Source organism: Platichthys flesus, chromosome 14 (assembly GCF_949316205.1).
Source record: "Platichthys flesus chromosome 14, fPlaFle2.1, whole genome shotgun sequence".
Taxonomy (NCBI): Eukaryota; Metazoa; Chordata; class Actinopteri; order Pleuronectiformes; family Pleuronectidae; genus Platichthys; species Platichthys flesus.
Window position 1 is genome coordinate 9,414,322 of NC_084958.1, and position 19,274 is coordinate 9,433,595.

At 40.9% G+C, this 19,274-nt stretch overlaps 3 protein-coding genes and 1 long non-coding RNA gene across 5 annotated transcripts; 1 reads left to right on the forward strand and 3 right to left on the reverse strand.

Annotated features, from left to right (window-relative positions):
• Positions 1 to 91: 91 nt before the first annotated feature.
• On the forward strand, positions 92 to 2,752 carry ahsg2 (alpha-2-HS-glycoprotein 2). Its single transcript, XM_062405075.1, has 7 exons — positions 92 to 373; positions 871 to 981; positions 1,106 to 1,187; positions 1,439 to 1,593; positions 1,705 to 1,800; positions 1,887 to 1,961; positions 2,054 to 2,752. Exons 1-7 carry the CDS (start codon positions 176 to 178, stop codon positions 2,534 to 2,536), a joined length of 1,200 nt encoding a protein of 399 aa, XP_062261059.1. The 5' UTR covers positions 92 to 175; the 3' UTR covers positions 2,537 to 2,752.
• On the reverse strand, positions 626 to 901 carry LOC133968852 (uncharacterized). The gene is made up of 2 exons (XR_009924145.1): positions 718 to 901; positions 626 to 673 (listed from the first exon to the last, which is right to left on the reverse strand). It is a non-coding gene; the product is annotated as an uncharacterized LOC133968852 (long non-coding RNA).
• A 1,354-nt stretch (positions 2,753 to 4,106) lies between the features above and the next one.
• Positions 4,107 to 8,273, reverse strand: LOC133967873 (protein piccolo-like). Its single transcript, XM_062403560.1, has 7 exons — positions 7,963 to 8,273; positions 7,644 to 7,826; positions 7,406 to 7,527; positions 7,163 to 7,328; positions 6,615 to 6,730; positions 4,268 to 6,538; positions 4,107 to 4,191 (listed from the first exon to the last, which is right to left on the reverse strand). Exons 1-7 carry the CDS (start codon positions 8,219 to 8,221, stop codon positions 4,141 to 4,143), a joined length of 3,168 nt encoding a protein of 1,055 aa, XP_062259544.1. The 5' UTR covers positions 8,222 to 8,273; the 3' UTR covers positions 4,107 to 4,140.
• Positions 8,274 to 9,348: 1,075 nt separating this feature from the next.
• LOC133968271 (profilin-2-like) lies at positions 9,349 to 15,672 on the reverse strand. 2 transcript variants are annotated; one of them, XM_062404223.1, is made up of 3 exons: positions 15,295 to 15,661; positions 13,097 to 13,289; positions 9,349 to 11,096 (listed from the first exon to the last, which is right to left on the reverse strand). In XM_062404223.1, exons 1-3 carry the CDS (start codon positions 15,421 to 15,423, stop codon positions 10,999 to 11,001), a joined length of 420 nt encoding a protein of 139 aa, XP_062260207.1. In that variant the 5' UTR covers positions 15,424 to 15,661; the 3' UTR covers positions 9,349 to 10,998. The 2 variants fall into 2 exon arrangements, with proteins under 2 accessions (XP_062260207.1, XP_062260209.1); XM_062404225.1 differs by lacking the exon at positions 9,349 to 11,096 and adding an exon at positions 11,103 to 11,425 and having other exon boundaries at positions 15,295 to 15,672.
• Between the last annotated feature and the right edge of the window lie 3,602 nt (positions 15,673 to 19,274).

Consider the following 19,274-nt stretch of genomic DNA (forward strand, 5'->3'; position numbering starts at 1 on the left):
TCCTAAAACAGACGTGGGTTACATGTGGTCAGGAGGGATGATCGTAGTATTTAACTTGGCTCTGTTTTCAGTTTAAGGTGCAGGATATATACAGCGCAGACTGCATGAGTTTTTTCCTCTCTTCCTTTCCCCTTTCTGCACCACTTCTCTGATATCTCTTACATCTCTCGCAGACATGAATCCTCTGGGCTTCGCTGTGGTTCTGGGACTTCTGGTGGGGACGTGGGCTCAGGTCAACGTGCTGCGGCCCCCGTGCGACTCCCCTGATGTGGAGGAGGCTGCGATGGTGGCCCAGGATTACCTCAATGGCCAGCATGTTCACGGCTACAAGTATGCACTGAACAGGATCGAGGAGATAAAGATCTATGCCGGGGTAAGTCGGGGGGGAAACGTTGTCTATTTACAGGCAAAAACAAGCCAGTAAATTTTGTGTGACATTGCAAAATAATCATTTTTTTCCTCCACTGGACAGTAGGATCACATAAATTGGTTGACGAGGTTTGTACTGAATTATGTGCCACTTTGAATGTCCCACAAAAAAATCACAAACTTAAAATCTGTATAACCTATAGTAGTTAGAATTAGTAGATACTTGCTTACTTTCCTTATTCATTGCACATCCAAACTTTCTTTCTTTCTTTCTTTCTTTCTTTCTTTCTTTCTTTCTTTCTTTCTTTCTTTCTTTCTTTCTTTCTTTCTTTCTTTCTTTCTTTCTACAGTTGATGTTTGATCCCTGCCATTCTCTACTTTTCAGTATCATTACAAACAACGTGTGCATGTTCGTCCATGCAGACTACAGAACATTTGGTCCATACGTTGAACTATCTCATTCTGTACAATAAAATTACAAAAAAGAAAATTTGTCCTCAGGCTGATGGAGTCGACACATACGTCCTTGAAATTGACCTGCTAGAGACAAACTGTCATGTGATGGACCCCACACCTGTCGCAAACTGCACAGTCCGACCCAAAATCTCGACGGTGAGTCTGCGCAACTACGCTTCACAAAATCGCCCAGATCTAATGATGATAATACTTATTCACAACACAAATGAATAGTAAATGAGACTGATTAGCTTTCCACGATCACCTCTTCCCAATTCAGGCCGTGGAGGGAGACTGCGATGTGGTGCTGAAGAAAGTGGCTGGAGTTCTGACTGTGACTGCATTCAAGTGTAAAACAGATGGTATAACTTTCTGATCACACGCTCACCCTTATGAACCCACACATTGACCGAAAACATCGGTGTCAATCAATCAATTTGATTTTATTTGCATAGCCTATATTCACAAATCGCAGTTTGTCTCATAGGGTTTAATAAGGTGTGACATCCTCTGCCCTTAACTCTCATCTAGAGTGAGGAAAAACTACCAGAGAAAACTGTTATTGGTGTCTGTCCTCTACATAAAAAAACCCTGCGTGTGTCTTTTTGCTCAGAATCAAGAGAGGACCTGTGCGTGGGCTGTTTCGATCTCCTCCCTCTGAACCACACTTCAGCACTGGACTTTGTGCAGGCCTCGCTGGCGACCTTTAATAACAATACTGGGAATGTGACTTACACCATCATGGAGGTTGGAAGGATGTCGTCACAGGTGGGCTCTGTTCAGATGAATTCAAATAATTGTATCATGTTTGAGCGCTCCTGCACATTTTATTAATGTTTGTGAGTAAACCAATATCCCCCCAAAATGTCCTTGTTTCAGGTTCTGTTTCCTTCGGCACGGTATTCAGTAGAATATGTCGTGGTTGAGGCTAATTGCACTGGCAACACCTGCATTCCTCTGAATGACCCCATGGCTGTAAGTACACAAAGCATCAGTTAAAAAAGTTTAGTTCTGAATATTGAATGAAAATGAGATAAACAAACATTTCTTTTCTCTCACAGCAACGTGGCTTTTGTACTGCCACAGGTGTCAAAGCTGCTCACGATGTGGACTGCAGGATGTTCCCTGCTCCCATGGTAAAATGCAGCTGAGGTTCTCCAAATATTTTTCTGTGAGCAAAAGTAAGCCATGGATTTGACAATCTTTCACTTTGTTGACCATTTTTCAGGTGCCCGTTGTAGATGCCAACAGCACTGTGGCTCCAGCCGTGCCACCAATGGTCCACGTGCATACAGGTATTCTGCCACACAAGCACGGTCTGAGACACCACAAACTGACCTCCCTCCATAACCCTCATCTGAGTGGCCATCTGTCAGCGTCAGGGGAGTCAGCGGAGTCCGCAGAAGTTGTACCTGTGGTCCCTGCACTGGTCGATGCTGCTGCACCTGTTGCAGCTGCTGCAGATCCCGCTCCAGCTGCTGATCCTGCTGCTGCTGCTGCTGATCCTCCTGCTGCTGCTGATCCCGCTCCATCTGCTGATCCCGCTCCAGCTGCCGACTCTGTATCAACCTCAGAATCCTCCATTAGTAAAGAGGTCCCTGTTGCTGTGTCTAAGAGAGATGTAGCTGCTGCTGCTGCTGCTGCTATATTAGCAGTCAATATCCCTGCAGCTCCTCCAGCATGTCCAGGAAGGGTCAGATTCTTCAGTTGAACAGGTCCCACAGAGTCTCCATCTTTGCTTTCTTCAGCTGTATTGGTGCCAGTGTAACTTTAATTGATGCAGAAACATGTGATGTGGTAGGTTGATGCTACGCAATGTTTCCTACAAACCAAGAATAATCAAAATTGTCGAAAGAGCGTAATCTGTTGCAAAACAGGAAAATGATAGAGATTTGCATTTCATTCTGAATAAATCTGTAAACTCCAACATTGTGTCCATTATTTTGTCATTACCGTTTTCTCTATAATGAAACAAAGCACACAGTCAATGAAGGATTCATGAGGTTTACTGCAGGTCTGATGAGGACACATCGATAACCTCTATGCAGAGATTTCAATGAACAGACTGGTAGTGGAAAGCATTCAATCCTTCATGCCACATCTTTGATGGTGATTGCAAAACAGTCTTGTTTGCTGAGCAATGAAATTCCTACAGACCCACTGAGGTTTCTACAAATACTGCTACAGCAAACGTCAGATTTGCTCTCGCACATTGTTGAAATCATTGAGACTCTGAGTATGTGTTTTAAAAAAAAAAAAAATACAAAATTAAAGGTTGACCTTAAAATACACCGGCCAATGACCATTAGATGCTCTACATTCCATGAATGCAGATAAGATCCAAAGGTAATAAAGGATTTTTTTTTTTATCATTGTGCATATTTGTTCAATAGTTCTGCACTGTTCTGGATCTTCCTCTCATTCATAAACCATTGTTTGTGACTTGATCAATTAATTGCTGTAAAGTCAGTCGACTGCAAAGCTCTTGGGCTTCCACTTTCAAAAACACATTTTTCCTAGCACATGCCAACTGGTGAGGAATGTTTGACCATCGCACACATTGCATCTGTACACCATTATGAGTGGGACCTGTTTTGTTTCACATACACTCCAGACTAGGGGATGACAATCGCTTGTTACCACTGTTCCACCTTCTGTCTCATTGATACATCAAGACTACATTAAAAACTCTTCTGCATATGACATCAGCTGCTGTACGAGTTCTCCTTTCATCTTTATAGTTGACATGAAATTAGAAAGCTTAATCACTTTGGTGAAAGTGGAATCAGCGGTTGATTGTTCCCATTTTTTTTTTTAACCATTTTAGAAGGGAAATGCTAAAAAGTATTTCTGTATTGATGGTGGATAAGTTAAGGTATGAAGTCTAGAAGTGCCGGCAATTGGCAGGACAGGTTTTGAAGTTTCAAAAACCTTTAGGCCACTGTGGATGAATGAACAAGAACTGTATCCAATGTTTACCCATAGGAATGGGTCAATGTTCATTAAGCACCAGTTCAGGGTAAGGCAAAACAAATTAGTTCAACAAGGGCAATGCACCTTCTGAGTCTAAAAAGCAGATACATTCCTCATGCCCACAAGTACAGAGTAAAACAACTTTGAAACACAAAACAGAAATAACACTTATTACCACTAATACCAAAAGAGATTGACTACTGTCATTTACATCCACTCCTCAAACTACTCACTTTTACCAAAATGCAGTCAGAGAAAAACATATTTAAAATGGGAAAAATAAAATTAAAAAAAAGCACAAGTTTGGGTTCTGTTTTAATCATTTATTCAAATTGAAGGCAACTAGTTTCTAGTTCTGATGTTCTTCACCTCTCTGGGTGCATAGTTCCAGTCCTGTAAGGAGACAAGTTTATTAGATAAACCAAAAACAGGGTTAAGAAGTTAAAGAAATACAAACAAATCTACGCACCCTTTCGTCAGCTGCTGAGCGCCATCCTTGAAATTCCTCTCCAGGAGCAGGGGAGGGAATCCTTTGGTTGTAGCCGAGGGTTCCCCCGAGTTTCCACATTTTTTCTAATACTTCAGGATTTATATGCGTTGTATTGAAAGAGTCCCTGGGCAATGGTGCAAAATGAGAGCCATCCATTGCAGAGCCAAAGGGGGGGTTGTCCTGTTGGGGATTTGAATACCGATGATGGGGTTTAAGATTTTGTGACTGGAGGGTTGTGTCAGCAAGCGGATCTTCAGTGTTACTGTTGCGCTCCCTACCCGGTGGGCCCTGCTGTAGCAGCACATAACTCTTTGATCGAGCGTCGGTTTGGATTATCTGATCGTGGTTGGTAGATTTCTTTAAGGCACTAAGAAATTGTTGTGAGGAGTTTGTAATAGGTGCTCGGGCATCTTGAAGCGCGGGGTTCGGGACAAGAAAACGATCAGCTACACTTTTGACTTTAGCTGGCATTGGCTCTTCAGAGTCACTGGGGTTAACATTAGATGGTTTTAGTTCAGTGGCTCTGGGCTCCCTTTGCTGGTTTGCAAAATGCTGTAGATATTGAGCACCAAAAGGTAATAGTTGACTCATTTGCGACTGTGGGGGCTGTATATAATATGGATTGCCTTGCCAATTACCAGGAGCCTGGGGTCCAGAGGGTGCATTGTAATTAACTGCAGACTGGCTTTGAGGTAGATACATATTGGGTACAAAATAAGGGTAGGTTGGCCTCTGATTTATAGGTACACTGACAGGCACAGCGTTGTTGCCATCTGGTGGCAGGAGATATGGCAGTTGTTCATTCTGAGGTGGAAGGGCCTGTTGTAAAGTGGTTGCAGGGGTGGCAGTTGTGGAAACTTGGGTAGTTGCCGCAGTTGTTGTTGACACTGTTGGCTCTGGAGCGGGATCACCCAAGCCCCTATCAAACCCAGGAAATCCCAATGAAGAGAGATATGGCATCGCTGGATAGACTGGAGGAGCATTTTTACTGCCAAGTCCGGTTGGAACATATTGATGCAGGTGTTGATGAAAAGCAAATTGTGGACAGCAATTAGAAATGCCAGATGGGCAGGATTGAGGGCAATAGAAAGGGGGCATATATGGAGAGCCTGGTTGTGGACCTTGGTGGACATTACCACCATAACTAGGTTCTTTGATAGGTTGTGGTCTCTGTGTGGAGGTAGTAGGGGGTATTGTCATCTGCTGAGGCTGCTGGGGGTAATAAGGGTTAAAAGGGTCATACACTTTGCCTTTAGAAGGGTTGACGAAGGGATAGATCTGCTGTTGTACTTTGCCTGCAGGAGCTTCAGGTTGTGATGGCACTTTGCTCTGTGGAGCTGAAGGTGGTTTACTGGTTGACAATTTCCCAGGGATCTGGGGGTGTGATGTCCCAGGGTTCACTTGGCCCTTTGGAGCCAGTGTAGGGGTTGGCCTTGTGGGTGGCATCTGCGGCTGGTAAGGGCCTTGAGGCCATAAGGGAGCGTAAAATGGGTTTGGGTAGATCGGCTGGTACATCTGTCCCTGAGCAGTTGGGGGTAGCTGTTGTGGTTTGTATTCTTGGTTCTCAGGTTTGCTTGGAGTAGGCTCTTGAGGTTTCTGAGTAGTTCCAGATGGGACATATTCAGGGAATTTACCTGGCGGTGGTTTAGTTACTGGTGACTGCGTAGTAGGGTTTTCAAGCGTCTGTACGGGATTAAAATAGTATGGATAATGATAAAAAGGGTCTTCCACTTTGACTTTAGGTGGTTGGGTGGCTGAAGAGACTACTGGAGTCTCTTTTTCAACAGGCAATTGTAGAGGTTGAGATGGCCAGACATAGAAAGGAAGGAATTTCTGGGGCATTTGTCCTTCAGGGGCCATTGGCAGATTTGATGGAAGGACAGTTTGTGTGTATTGCACCTCAGTTGTCTTGGTTAAAGGAGACGACAGTGGCGGCGCAGTAGTTACAGGTTTAGGATCTGGATAAGGGTAGAAGAAATGTGGGTACGAAGGATAGTATGGCATTTGAGGACGAGCAATATCCTTTGGAGCATAGTCTGGTTTTTTGTTAGGTGCCTCTGGGTTCTGAGCAACAGTTTGATCAGGACTATGAGATGGGGTTGAGTGATGTACCCCTTTGCTTGGCACTTCAGTTTGCGGTTCTGGATCGTTTGGTGGGCTTTTTGTGGGTTCAGGCTCAGTTGCTGACAGTGATGGACAGGAAATTTTGGTTTCTCCATCTCCATAGAGTTCCAGGGTGTACAGTCCATCCTTAAAATAACAAGTTGGTTAGAAACACAGTTTAAATGAATTTGTAAATGCATTTTCTGGAAACATTTTACTGTACCCTTTTCTTCAGGCAGGGCGCATAGCGAACAGAGATGACAACACCATCAGGATGTATAACTATGCTGAACCCACATTTGGCTGAGGCGCTCATCAGAGGCTCCCAGACATCATTCACTGCAAGGTAAAATTAGTCAGACACGTAAACTTTTAAAGGTCACCTTCCATTCAAATTTCTGGTTTAGAATTCTGCTTAGGATTTATCCAAGTCACATACAAATCATGTGTGCCCATTGTTTCTATGCCTATAGATCTGATAAACAAATAGCTGCCGACTTTGAATTGTGGAGCTGAAGCCAATTTGGAAAATTAGAAAACTGAGACAGCTATTTAAGCAGACAGAACAAAGGAAATTTGCTGTGTGAAAGCAAGAAAAGCACATATGCCAGGTAATTTGATGGCTGGAAGCAAGCGCACATTCACTACAAGGGGTTAAATACAACTAAATGTAGTGTAAAAAAAAGTTAAATCTATTTTGCAATGCAATAGACATGTTAGGCGTGGACTGAACTTTAGATATGTTAAATACGCAAATTAAAAACAACTTACACTTTACTTTAATTTTAGCAGCAGAGATCATCCAGTCGGTCTTGACAACCATGCCCTCAGAGTGGCAGGTGACCATCGGAGGGTTAGGTGCAGAAGGCCTCATCACAGGACATGACATCCTCACCGGTAACCCATACCAACGCAAGGGGAGAACATAGCTATCCTCCTGAAATTGATAAGAAGTTAGACATGGGGAAACTTTAACAGTTCAAGTGAGTAAAGTGCTTTTGGAAAGTACATCACCTCTTGAGCAACAAAGCAACCGTCATAGGGTGCAACCAAGACAAAATCTCTCCTTGTTGACCGGATTGTGTAACCACAGCTTTGTGGCAAATTGGACAGGGGCAGTGGAGACAGGTTGCTTCCTGGGAGATTATATACAGAAGAGACAAACAAAAAAAAAAAGGGAAAAAGCTTTGCATATAGTAATGGATTCGATCATGGCTGTAAATATATGACCAAAATTAAATTAAACACTTACCTCGGTCCACAAAGAAGAGAGATCCAGGGGTAGAGGCAGCACCTTGGATTTGAAGCTTCATGGAGTCTCCTGTACATTCAACCTTTGGTTCCAGTTCAAGGAGTTGTTTCACCACTGCCTCGCCTGGCTTTGGGCTTGACGAGTAGTCACCTTGTCCTTTATATTGTTTGGGCTCTGCCCAACCTTTAAAAAATAATGCCATTAATTAAATGTTTTCTCAATTTCGCACAAATTTAATTAAATGTTTGCAAGGTTACAATCAATTAAAGGTCATGAGGTACATTTTTATACAGAATTATATGCAGAACTTCAAACGTACCCATGTCAGCTTGGTAATCAGCATCTAAATCCAGGAGTTCCATTGAGGTACCGATTGCTCTGACTTTTGCACCTTGCAGAGAGCTTTGCCCGATGAGGAGTCGTCCATGTCGCAGACCACGTCCTCGGCTAATCATCGACTTTTCTTTTAATTTATCCAGTGCCTTAAGCCTCGTCAGGGGGCTACAACTGCAAAATGAACTAGCAACCACAAAAAGTCCTAAACATAGTAAACCTTTACTGCCCACGCTCCACGCCATCAGAAACAATAGAAAGAAATAATGCACAGGTCTGAGGCGAAAACGTAGCCTTTCTGTGCTCACTCCCTTTTAAAGGCTGGCCACTTGAGGCCTGGTCCCAATTAAACCATTCAAACACCTAACCACAGCAGGTGTTACCAGTTGAGCTGGTAGGGGCGGGGCTTAACAGGCAGAATGGCTAAAACTAATGTAGCACTCACAATAGTGTTAGAGAAATGGACCTAACATTTCATGACATTCTAATCCGGTTTATATGACCCTGATATGCTTGCTAAACCAGCGCCTGTAAAATGAATGTATTATATTCTACACACGACTATGAGAAATGACATCTCAAAACAAGTAGCATGGGTCATAGCTAATGATACAAATGCTCATGGTGTCTATGGTTCTTCTTCAGGCCTAACAGGATGATAAATGTGCACATACTGTGAACACACCTTTAATTTACAGTACTACATTACAACAACAACAAAAAACACATCGACAACACAGATTTAGTGCCAAAGTGGATAAAGCACTGAAAAAACCATAGCTTCTCTGGAACAATATTGTCCAAATCTTTGGGGGTTATGGTTTTTAATCTGAACCTGGTTTGGGTTGGATGAAGAATCCAAATGAAAAAAGCCGTGACTTCCTCCTGGCTGCTGACATCACTTTGCGCAACTTCTTTGTGAAACATTCTTGTGATCATACATTACATATATACTGAGATTATGTTTGTCTATGTGTGCTGCTTTTTTTGGTAACTTGTCATTTTATATAGTGGATGCCAGCATTCACATCAAAACCTATAAGGGATCTATCTTTTGTATTTTCTTACATAGAGTAATCAGACTAACTTAACTTTGGTATGGATTTCAAATGCATCAAGTAGCAGCGACCCACTGACATGCAGCCCAATATTATTTAAAAGGTTTTTTATTTCTCCATTAACTGTCAGAACCGCAGGGAGCTAAATCTTGATTCCCCTGACTATTAAAATGAATCCATTTAAGAATATTATCTATTAAACAGTGAATCACACAATTGAATAAAATAACTGACTTCATCCATTGACAATAAAGAATAAGTGTATAAACACATTTGTACTGAAGAAGCAACAGACGGGACATAATGGCATTACCTCTGGTTGGAATAACTTTTATTTGATCTGTCTGTAAACAAGACATCTCATCAATTCATGGCATTTAAAATAGCAGATTTTGTGGCAGAAGGAATTTCCTCTCAGAAACAAAATGACAAAAATTGCAAACATTTTTTTTTTCTTCTGTCGTTTAATTCTGTACATATTCCACAAAGTTTGGAGATTACTGATGCCAAAACATCCCTTAGGAAAGTGCCATTAAAAGTTACTTCTTGCCGGGGCAGCAGTTAAAAATCCAACTCATAGTAGCAACAGATCAGATCGATTTTATGGCACAGAATACACGTTTATTCTCAGAAAATGTTCACAAGACAACTTACAAATGCTCTTATTCCAACCAACACCATTTTCAATATGTTTAGTGTACACAGCATTTTTTTCTTTTAAATATATTCTAAGTACCATACTATGACATTTTGTGAATACACCTTAGATGACTAAAGCACAAGGCAAATAATTCCAAGGTGCTGGAGCCCAACAGCCTTGTTTTACAGTCAAAATGCATTCACGCTGTAGTAAAATGACATTGTAGTTTCCTTGGTTAATGGACAGGTTAGCAACAAATCAATTAGTGATGAGACTTTTTAAGTAGTGTTGAAGTCTAAAGAAGCAGTAAATACACAGTCATCTGAAGTCGTCAATGATTTACAGTCAACAGGTGATGCCAACAATCATTCATCAATCAGAGAAAAGATGAAGCAATTCTGATAATCCTCTTAAACTGACAATTGGTCCAAAGGGGAGGGGAAGAAAAAAAAAATGACATGAGTGTGCGTGTGTTGATGGACAGCTAAATTTACAAAGAGCAGGGGCTGACTGACAAATGTCGGAGCTGTCACCGAGGTGGAATGTCCACTGAGACTCCAGGGTGTGTGGAAGCGTCTTGACATTATCTTTGAGACCTCAGCAATGCTGACCGTATACACTTCACTCAAATAACAGCCCAACACCACACCATTAACTTTTAAGACCACATTCAGGTACAACAGCAAAAGCATGTGATGGGGGTAAAGGAAGCTGCGCCTGATGGTGGCGAATAGGTACACACATACAGGACTTTGTCAGAGGAAATGTTGTTTCTTTAGCGGAGGCTGCAAAGACTTGAAGATGAAGAGTCAGATGAGAAGATGGTTTTGGCTGGAATATTACGCTGGGACAGAGAGACGATAGGGCAGGGATCTGAATGCTACAGAGGGGAATGCATGCAACTTTTAAATGCCCACATGCTGATGGAAAACAATGGCATCTTTTAGTAATGTGCAAAAAATAAAAACTATGCACCATTACATATGTACTTCCCCTTGGAATATAAGCCAGTTGCTGAGTGAATGTTACACAAGGCAAATTCAGATTTAACACTTTTATTATACTTTGCAATAATTTTTTGCAAGAGCATGCCATTACTGCCGTGCCAAGAACATGAGAAGTACAATGTTAAAGTGGGGTAGTGTTCATTTTTTTTTCCTTTAAAAAAAGAAAAGAAAAGAAAAGAAAGAAAAGTGTGGGGAGTATATAAAAGTAGACTGCAGAGGAAGTAACTTTGTATGCCATCAAATTCCCGGAGTATTGTCGACACAATGCGGTTGAGTGGGAGTGGGCTGCTAAGTTGATGGATGGGTGGAGAGGTTGCTTAATATCCAGACTTCCTCAGGTACTCAGCCATTGAATGTGCTTTCATGTTAAGAATTCCACCATGGACCGCCTCCTTTCCCATGACAAAAACCAATACTGGAGCACACAGGGGAAAAAAAGAGAAATGAACAAAATTGAAGAGTGTCCCCCCCCCCCTACAGGATGCAAGGGGGGAGGGGGTACATAGGTGACACAGCATCTTACCACTCTTCATTGCTATTAAAAGTTTCCAAGACATTTGACTGCTTGCAGGAGAAATCTTAACAGCAAATATTTTTTTTCTCTTCTTTTTTGTCCCTCATTTTGATCTAAGTGAGCTCGGAAACATTAAAACCCTGAATCCCTCAAGTATTTTGCCATTGAGTAAGCCTTCTTATTCAATCCGCCTCCATGGACCCCTTCTTTGCCCATTACAAGAACCAAAACTGAAAGAGAAGAGATAGAAAAAGGGGACAGTTAAAAAAAAAAGTAAGAAGGGTAAAGGCATTCCAAGTAAGAAGGATCATCACCAGGAGTGTGAAGTGCATGGATATCTAACTGCGTGTCATACAGGGCTTCCTGTCTGCATGCTTCTCTTTGCAACTATACACGTTACCAACAGACACAATGAGATGCTGCAGCTTGGACAGCAAATTTTTAAGTGTTCCAAACTTAAAAAAGTATTTCGTAAATGAGAAATAATCTTGAGTAAGTAACTTAATTTCCCTGGTCCTGAATTTGCAAAGAAAATTTGCAGTTGGGGGTTCAGCTCTCAAACAGGCACTGGCTCATTCTGCTTAATCAGGACATGACTATAAAGATGCATGCAAGAGACCAAGGTGCAACAAACAGCTGTGTATAGAGATTGAAGCATCTCACTGCAGGTTTTGGTATGCTTTTACTTTAGAAACATATTTCACTAAAAATATCCACATGCACAGCAGGAGGGTGACAGGTGAGGAGGAAAAAAAGGAAACAGAAAAAGGAGTAATGTTTGGAAAATGAAAGGAAAGAGTTTGATGCAATTGATTGCAATCTGTGTTTCCCACTTAGAATTAGGCAGCACACTCAGGTATAATGGTATCATTTGCCCCGATACCATGCAGGTATGCAGGTTGAGTGGATGAAAACAGTGTTAGATTTGTTATAGCTGTGGGAAAATGTATAGACAAAAAAAAATTGTGAATACATAATGCTTGATTGTAGCCAATTATCAAAATTTGATATGTCAGGGCCAGATAAATATTGTGACTATGTGAAAAAAACTGGAGCAATGTTAGACCGTGAGGACCACAAAGGCAAACGGACAGTCGGCAATACCATGGCTTACATGAGGTTTTATAATAAAATGTGACCATTAGGTAAATGAACACATTTCATCTTCAGATGTTTGCATCTACAAGATTTGTGTTCCTGGGACTAAGGCCCATTCCACAAAGCCACTTCTGAGCTTGCATAGATGGCTGTAAAAAGAATCTGTCAGCAATAGGGCTGCAACTATAATAATCTTCATGATTGATTAATCTACTAAATCATTCCATTACTAAAAACACTGAAAATGCGCTGTGCATCCATCCTTCACTTTGTCCGATCAGCAGTCAAGACATCCTAAGGTATTCATGCACAACAAAGAAAAGCATCAATTTTCATATAAATACTATTTTAAAATCAGTGCATAATAACTTTAAATAAATAAACAATAGTAGTTCTTGTCATACATTTTCCAAGTCATTTCTCATACAAACATGTCAAATATTTGCAGGCAGCATGTAAAAGTTGATGCTTTTCCCTGTCCTTTAAATCTGGACTGTAGATCAAACTCAATAGAAAGATATTTGCAGGCATCACATTTACAAATGATTGTTACAACTATATACCAGATACATTTAGGAGTCTTGCTCATGCATAGCTCACAAGTTTGGCAAAAAGCAACAGGAGAAGAAACGTTGCAAATTTGGTCAAATGGGCCTGTTGCTATTCAGTCAGCACTTCTTCAAGTCACAAACTGTATGGAAGAAGCTCTGATAGCGACATGACACTTTCACAATATCAAATCTTAAACTATGAAGGGGGCATTCTAATAGCTGAAATAAACCATTTAGGAACCACAATCTTACCTTTTCCAGCTTTTCCCACAGTGACATTGTATGTAGGCTCTCCTCCTCCGCTCTTTGTCCTGATGTCCATTGTCCAGTCCCCATCCTCATGGAGGCTGTCTCTGAGGACTGAACACTTCTTTGAGCCCAGAGTGAGACCGCTGGTGTAAAAGGTCTCCCTGTCCTTACCGATAAGGATGTCAATTTCTTGAGACTGAAAAACACACAAAACCACAGGATCGGGGAAACGTCAGTCAGATTTTCAATTAAGAGGCCTTCAGCTACATGACTAGCATAATGCATCCTAGTATTAACATATACAATATTATTGACTATATAAATGGATGTAAATAGGGGAGATCTGTGAGTAATTGCAGGCTTGAGTCCTGCTGCAGCGGCCACAGGCTTGGTTCCAACCCGGTCCTTTGCTGCATGTCTCCACTCTCTCTCTCTCCTAATTTCATGCTTACGCTGTCTTATCGATTATGGCCCAAAAAAATCTTTACAAAAGAATTAATCATTAATGAATGTTCCAAGGAGAAGACATTAGTTACCTGAAAAGTAACGAATAAATGGATTCCAGCAGCTTTTGGTGTTGCCAAATAGTGGATCTTTTGTAAATTGTAAGACAACCATGTCTTCAAGACTAATGTTAGGCTGAAAATGGCTAAACTGGATCAAATATTTTACATGGACATGGGCTCTCTGTCCTTTGGATCAACCATGTCTTGAAGACAACAGGTTGAACGATTAAAAGGTAAGTGTTCCACAAGCCGACTTTTAATTTTTCTAAAGTATAAGATGCTTATCACTTGTAACCCATCTCTCCTTAGCTTCCATTTTTGTGTTACCTTTTTTTGCTTTGTTTGTTTGGTATCACTGGTTAGTTTAGTAAGGTATGAGTTGGTCTTTAAAAAAAAAAACTTGCGGTAGCCAAGCTGTAATTGCAAACTACCCTTACTGTACTATGCAGCGATGATAAAGGGGATAAGATATACCTTTATTGATCCCCTGAAGAGGAAATTTGAAATTGACAAAGCAGCAGAGGAGAAAATGTATTAAGAACCAAAAAAAAAAAAGAATAGAAACATAATCTACATTAAATAAGATACATCTGAAATATTATTTACAATAAATATAGAATTATGCAACAAAGATGAAAGTTGTGTAATGGTGCAACCTGTCCAAATTCCTTGCAATATGCATAATGATAGAACAATGATGGCCTTTTCCTTGTTACAGGTTTAAATTATTTTTTCAAGAAAAACGTCTAATATTTTCTAGAGAGCTGTGATAAGTAAATGATAATGAAAAGGAGTGTTGGTTGCAATCCTTTCATTAAGCTACAATTCAAAACGTCCTCCAGAGTTACATTGTGTTCACTCCTTTAGGACCAATTATGTCAGTTAACTGAATATATACATGTTGCACCATTGATCTGCAATATTGTTTAATATTATTCCAAGTGTAAGCTGCAGCTCTATTCCAAACATTAGTGATCCTTGCGCCAGTATTGTATATGAATGGTAGCAGAGGAGCTTCGTGAATCAAATTTTGTAAATGCATGGATGCCAGCACCGCGACCAGCAGGCACGTATCACAGCCCAGACAATAATAAAAGCCTGTAGGAAGGAGCGGAGGCAAAGAGACATCCTTTTCGGTGCATTAAAAACATAATGTCCCCAATAACCACATGTGCATTAATATGCGCGGGGAGGAGTGAGGCGGGATCGCGGTAAGCTGACCACGGTGAGCCGGTAAACCTGCAGCTTAATGCTTTCTAATCAAAGCGGCCGAGCACACAAAAGCATGCACGCTCCCTCCAGGCAGACCTCTTCCACTAGCTGCTTTTTACATTAGCGCCCGGTTCGCTTAGCAGCGCGCTAACATTTCCGATGGGCGTTCGTCAGCAGCTTTTTGTGTCTTCGCGGTACGTGCGCGCCACAAACGAGCGGGGGTCTCATCCGATTTCCACACGCTGCCTAATCCCGCCGCGTTTCCTTAGCAGGAGATAGCCGCGGCAGGGCCACGGATGAGCTAGCTGCTAGCCGCGCACGCTAGCGCGGCGCTGCTAGCATGCTAATCATCCAGGGGCTGCGAGATACAGGGTTTTTTAGCGCCGTTAATTCTGGTGAGCGTCTGCGTGGGTGGCTCACAACAACAACATCCGAGCAGAACCACCCTTCCACTCCCAATCCGTCCGTTTCACCCCCTCTTACCGTGATATTGTTGAAAGTACCACCGGCATGTGCTGCCCAAACATATTTGGCGTCCGTAAACCCAACAATGGCGCTATCCTGACAGCTGCCATCGGCCATCAGGTTTTCCACGTAGCTTTGCCAAGACATGTTCAAGAAACTGGTGCTATATGTTTTGGTTTTTATAAAGGATCCCTACAGCTGAGGAGGAAGGCGGCTCTCCAACAAACAAAGCGTGCGGCCGGATCGGGAGGAAACCTGCAGGCGAATTTAGAGTCTCCAATCTGAAGCCACACTCCGACGTTCAGCGACGTCAAGGCTGGGGCAGCAAAGAAAGCCAGGGAGGGCAGTGAGGCAGCGGCTGGGTGTAGTCCCGATCAGATCACTCCGCACAATGAGCTCAGCAGCAGCAGCAGCAGCAGGCGGCGGAGTAAACAGGGACTTATCAGCTCAGCCAGGAGTCAACTGTCTGAGGGAAGATGCCGGGGAACACACGTATAGACACACAGGCAATTATTTAATCATTCATTCATTCCATGAACCGGTTTCCACGATGGAGGCTGAGAACGAGCAGTCAAAATTGTGCCTCGAGGTCCAGACGGTTTATCGAGGCCCAACTATCTCATCTAATGAGATCACCCACTAGAATTTCATTTTTTTTATTTTATGGTGGGGGCCTGGTCAGAAGTTAATTTGATAAGTTCCTACTGAAAGCTTTTTACTCCTAAATCTGAAAGTATTCGAGCTGCATATAGAGGCTTGACATATATTATATTTTTAAAACTTGTTTAACTTGTTCCCAAACAATATCTTTTGCGAGCAGGATGATCACCCTGTGACCCGAATTTACTTACTCTCCTAAAAATCAAGCCTGGTTTGTTTGATACATTCCTGATGAGAGTCCATTCAACCACATCTTCTTGTCTTGTGTGCACACGATAATAAGTTGTTCCCAGACAATTAATATGTTGTGCTTACGAGATAAATTACCTTGTGGCCCAAACTTGTTTTAATCTTATGAAATCTACTCCTAAATTCTGAAGAAGTTCCATTGACAAGTTGCTGCGGAGACACCCTTACTTCATCCGATTTCTGAAGTATTTGAGATTAATGAGGGCCCTTAATCAGTAGGTAATATTTTCTTCTGTTGTGTGTGCACAATTATGTCTGCCAATAACAATCAAGTGTCTCTATACAAGAGCAGCAATCATTTTGTATATGACATTCCAAGGTGAAAATAAAACTTGATTAGCTGAGTCCATCACGGTGCGTCTGAGCTTGTTGGAGAAGCATATTAATTGTATTATTATTTTTGGATAAATAGTTGGATTCACCCTTCAACCAGGATCCAATATATATGATAAAGGATCATGAAATACAATGCCAGATCAATGCATTCATTTTGTTGAGCATGTTGAGTGAAGTAATTGCCTTTTACAAAAAGTTAATATTGATATGAACCAATATTATGTGTTTGTGTGCAATGACAGGATATTACCATAAGCAGGCCTACAGTTGAGTTTGTACAGTCAAGGACTAAAGGTTTTTTATTTTAATATCTGTCTACAACATTTAAATATTCACACAGTACATTCCCAGTGTTTAACACCAATGTGTCAATACAATTTCAGTTCATATAACATTAATATAAATTTCTAAATCAACATTTCTTATGCCATAGGACTGATATAAATATTTGACATACAGAAGAGATTTGAACCCCTGCAGAGAACAAAACAGAGGTAACACTATTTATGCTGTATAATTTGAAACACTCTAACAATGACAGTATGGCCGGGATCAAAGTTAGCCAGTGACATGTGATTGAATTACGACTTGAGTTGATGTGGTCCATTTACAAAGTGCATGAGGTCATTTCTATTTTGAAACTTATTACTGGCACAACTATTTTGTGGCTAATTATTTTCATTCTACTCTAAGCATGAACATCAATGATAGACCAGTGGACTTTTTAATGTTCATAGGGTGGCAGATCTGCTGACAGAAACGCATAAAACCATACTGTGTAGGAACATGAGAGAACTTATATGAGAAAGAGTTCAAGGTTCATCCAAAATAACCAAAAAAGGAAAAGGAAACGTAGTACCCTATCACAGAGAGGTACAGTCACTGACCACTAGGGGCAGTGTTCTCTATGGATTGTGTGTCTGGTTTATTTCTGGCGCAGAGCTGACTTGTCATGTGTCTTTAAACCTGTAGTTAGTCTCTATGTAGGGGTATTTTCAAATGTGCATCATTTTAAATTAATTAATTAATTTAAACTGGTTCATGGGTTATAACAGAATATTGCATATGTATAAAAGTCCTGCAGATATACTCTCATACTTTTTTATTTGACTTTCTTAGATAATAAAAGTCCCTTATAATTCAATTTGTCACCTAAACGGCTGCAGATGCAATGCAGCACGAGTAGTATGATGCTCCTTCAACCACATCTTTGTGAATTAACCTCCCATCAACTCCCTTAAAAATACACTGCTTTTCTTATGTCATGCTAAATATATCTTTACACTTTTATTAAGAATGTTAGCTGGTGTAGTGATCACAGGAGTTACCGCATGCTGTGTCATATGCTCGCTGTTTTCCAGAAACACAAGCCCAGGGTGTATGAAGGGCTGTGCGATTTGACTTAGAAATGAATAAATAAAGTTATCCCGTGATCATTCTTAAGATGCCACTGCACAGACACACACTGCTGAATTCTCCCGTGGAGGTTCACTGATAACATCAGTGTATCAGTGACACTGCAGCACACACAAATACCTACCAGTATAGGGAGAGAACGAGTTGATGCGTTCAGGTTCCCTCCAATAAGGTTTGACTCAATGCCTAAAATGTATAATTTAGTAATACCTGATAATTGTAAAAATAAAGCAAATTATGTGTAATGTCTGCTACACTTTGATGATTGCTGTGTTTCAGAATGGAAGCATCCTGTTGCTCCTTTTAGCTAGAGGAAGGATAATGTTCAGCCGCTTTGATTCATTAATGAATGAGTCAAATTAACACAAATCTGTGGTCAGTTAGTCCATATAACAAGGGCCCAGTAGCTATGGTTGTTATTACTTTATTATCTCTTGATTGTCAATTAAACAATCCATTAATCGTTCGGTCTGTATACGCTAATACTCCGATAACGCCTTTCACAATTTCCTAATGTGACGTCTTCAGTCTACCAATTTGGTTCAATCTACAGTGATATACGTTTATTTAATTGACATTGATGTTGAGCTGATTAATTTGTTCAATATTCAGATCATTAGGGCCCGAGCACCGACAGTGCGGAGGCCCCATTGAAATTGTAATGATTATTATTATATTTCAGGTAAATTAATTGCCTTTGAGGGCTTTGACATACTCGAAAATTCCCCAAAGTTTGCAGAATTGGTGATAATGTACGTATTCTGGAGTAATTTGAAATGGGCGTGGCAAAATGGTTGTGTATTTTAACTAAATCCTCCTAGAGCTTTCATCAGATCAACTTCAAATTCGATGAGGGTCGTCTCAACAACATGGAGATTAAAACTAAATCAACTAAGTTTTTGAGTTTTTGTCTCATGTTGTGACCGTGGCATGGCTTCAAAGTTTGATTACACACCATCAAAACACAAGGTTGTCTGTTGAATTTGAGTGTCAGTGTTCTGAGATGCCTCTTATATCTTCGATGTTGCAAAGGTGAAAAATGTATAGGATCAGAAGAGAAACAAGTGTTTTTCTGTATGTAGTGAGAGCACCACCTACTTGCAACAGGAAATAAGCCTTGTTTTCCAACTTAAATTCGATTTTTCGGGCCACACAGTACTGCACGCAGCCCTAGTCAGCATTTATTTTTTGAAGTATCGGCAGCCCTTGTTGCTAAACACAAGAATAATCTAAATGTGCACTTAAAGCGAGACGAATAATATAATAATATGTATAATTTGATATAGACAACATACAGTCTATACACATTTGCACTTTACATTTTTCAAACGGTTCCC

Excerpts from the sequence above, each read along its gene's own strand:
- LOC133967873 (XM_062403560.1), bottom strand. The coding sequence starts at position 8,221 with ATGGCGTGGAGCGTGGGCAGTAAAGGTTTACTATGTTTAGGACTTTTT. Across the intron at positions 7,827-7,962 it reads TGATTACCAAGCTGACATGG|GTTGGGCAGAGCCCAAACAA; the intron begins GTACGTTTGAAG and ends TATTTTTTAAAG. Across the intron at positions 4,192-4,267 it reads GCTCAGCAGCTGACGAAAGG|GACTGGAACTATGCACCCAG; the intron begins GTGCGTAGATTT and ends GTCTCCTTACAG.
- ahsg2 (XM_062405075.1), top strand. The coding sequence starts at position 176 with ATGAATCCTCTGGGCTTCGCTGTGGTTCTGGGACTTCTGGTGGGGACG. Across the intron at positions 1,188-1,438 it reads ATTCAAGTGTAAAACAGATG|AATCAAGAGAGGACCTGTGC; the intron begins GTATAACTTTCT and ends CTTTTTGCTCAG. Across the intron at positions 1,962-2,053 it reads GGATGTTCCCTGCTCCCATG|GTGCCCGTTGTAGATGCCAA; the intron begins GTAAAATGCAGC and ends ACCATTTTTCAG.
- LOC133968271 (XM_062404223.1), bottom strand. The coding sequence starts at position 15,423 with ATGTCTTGGCAAAGCTACGTGGAAAACCTGATGGCCGATGGCAGCTGT. Across the intron at positions 13,290-15,294 it reads GTACTTTCAACAATATCACG|TCTCAAGAAATTGACATCCT; the intron begins GTAAGAGGGGGT and ends TGTGTTTTTCAG. Across the intron at positions 11,097-13,096 it reads TGTGGGAAAAGCTGGAAAAG|TATTGGTTTTTGTCATGGGA; the intron begins GTAAGATTGTGG and ends TGTGTGCTCCAG.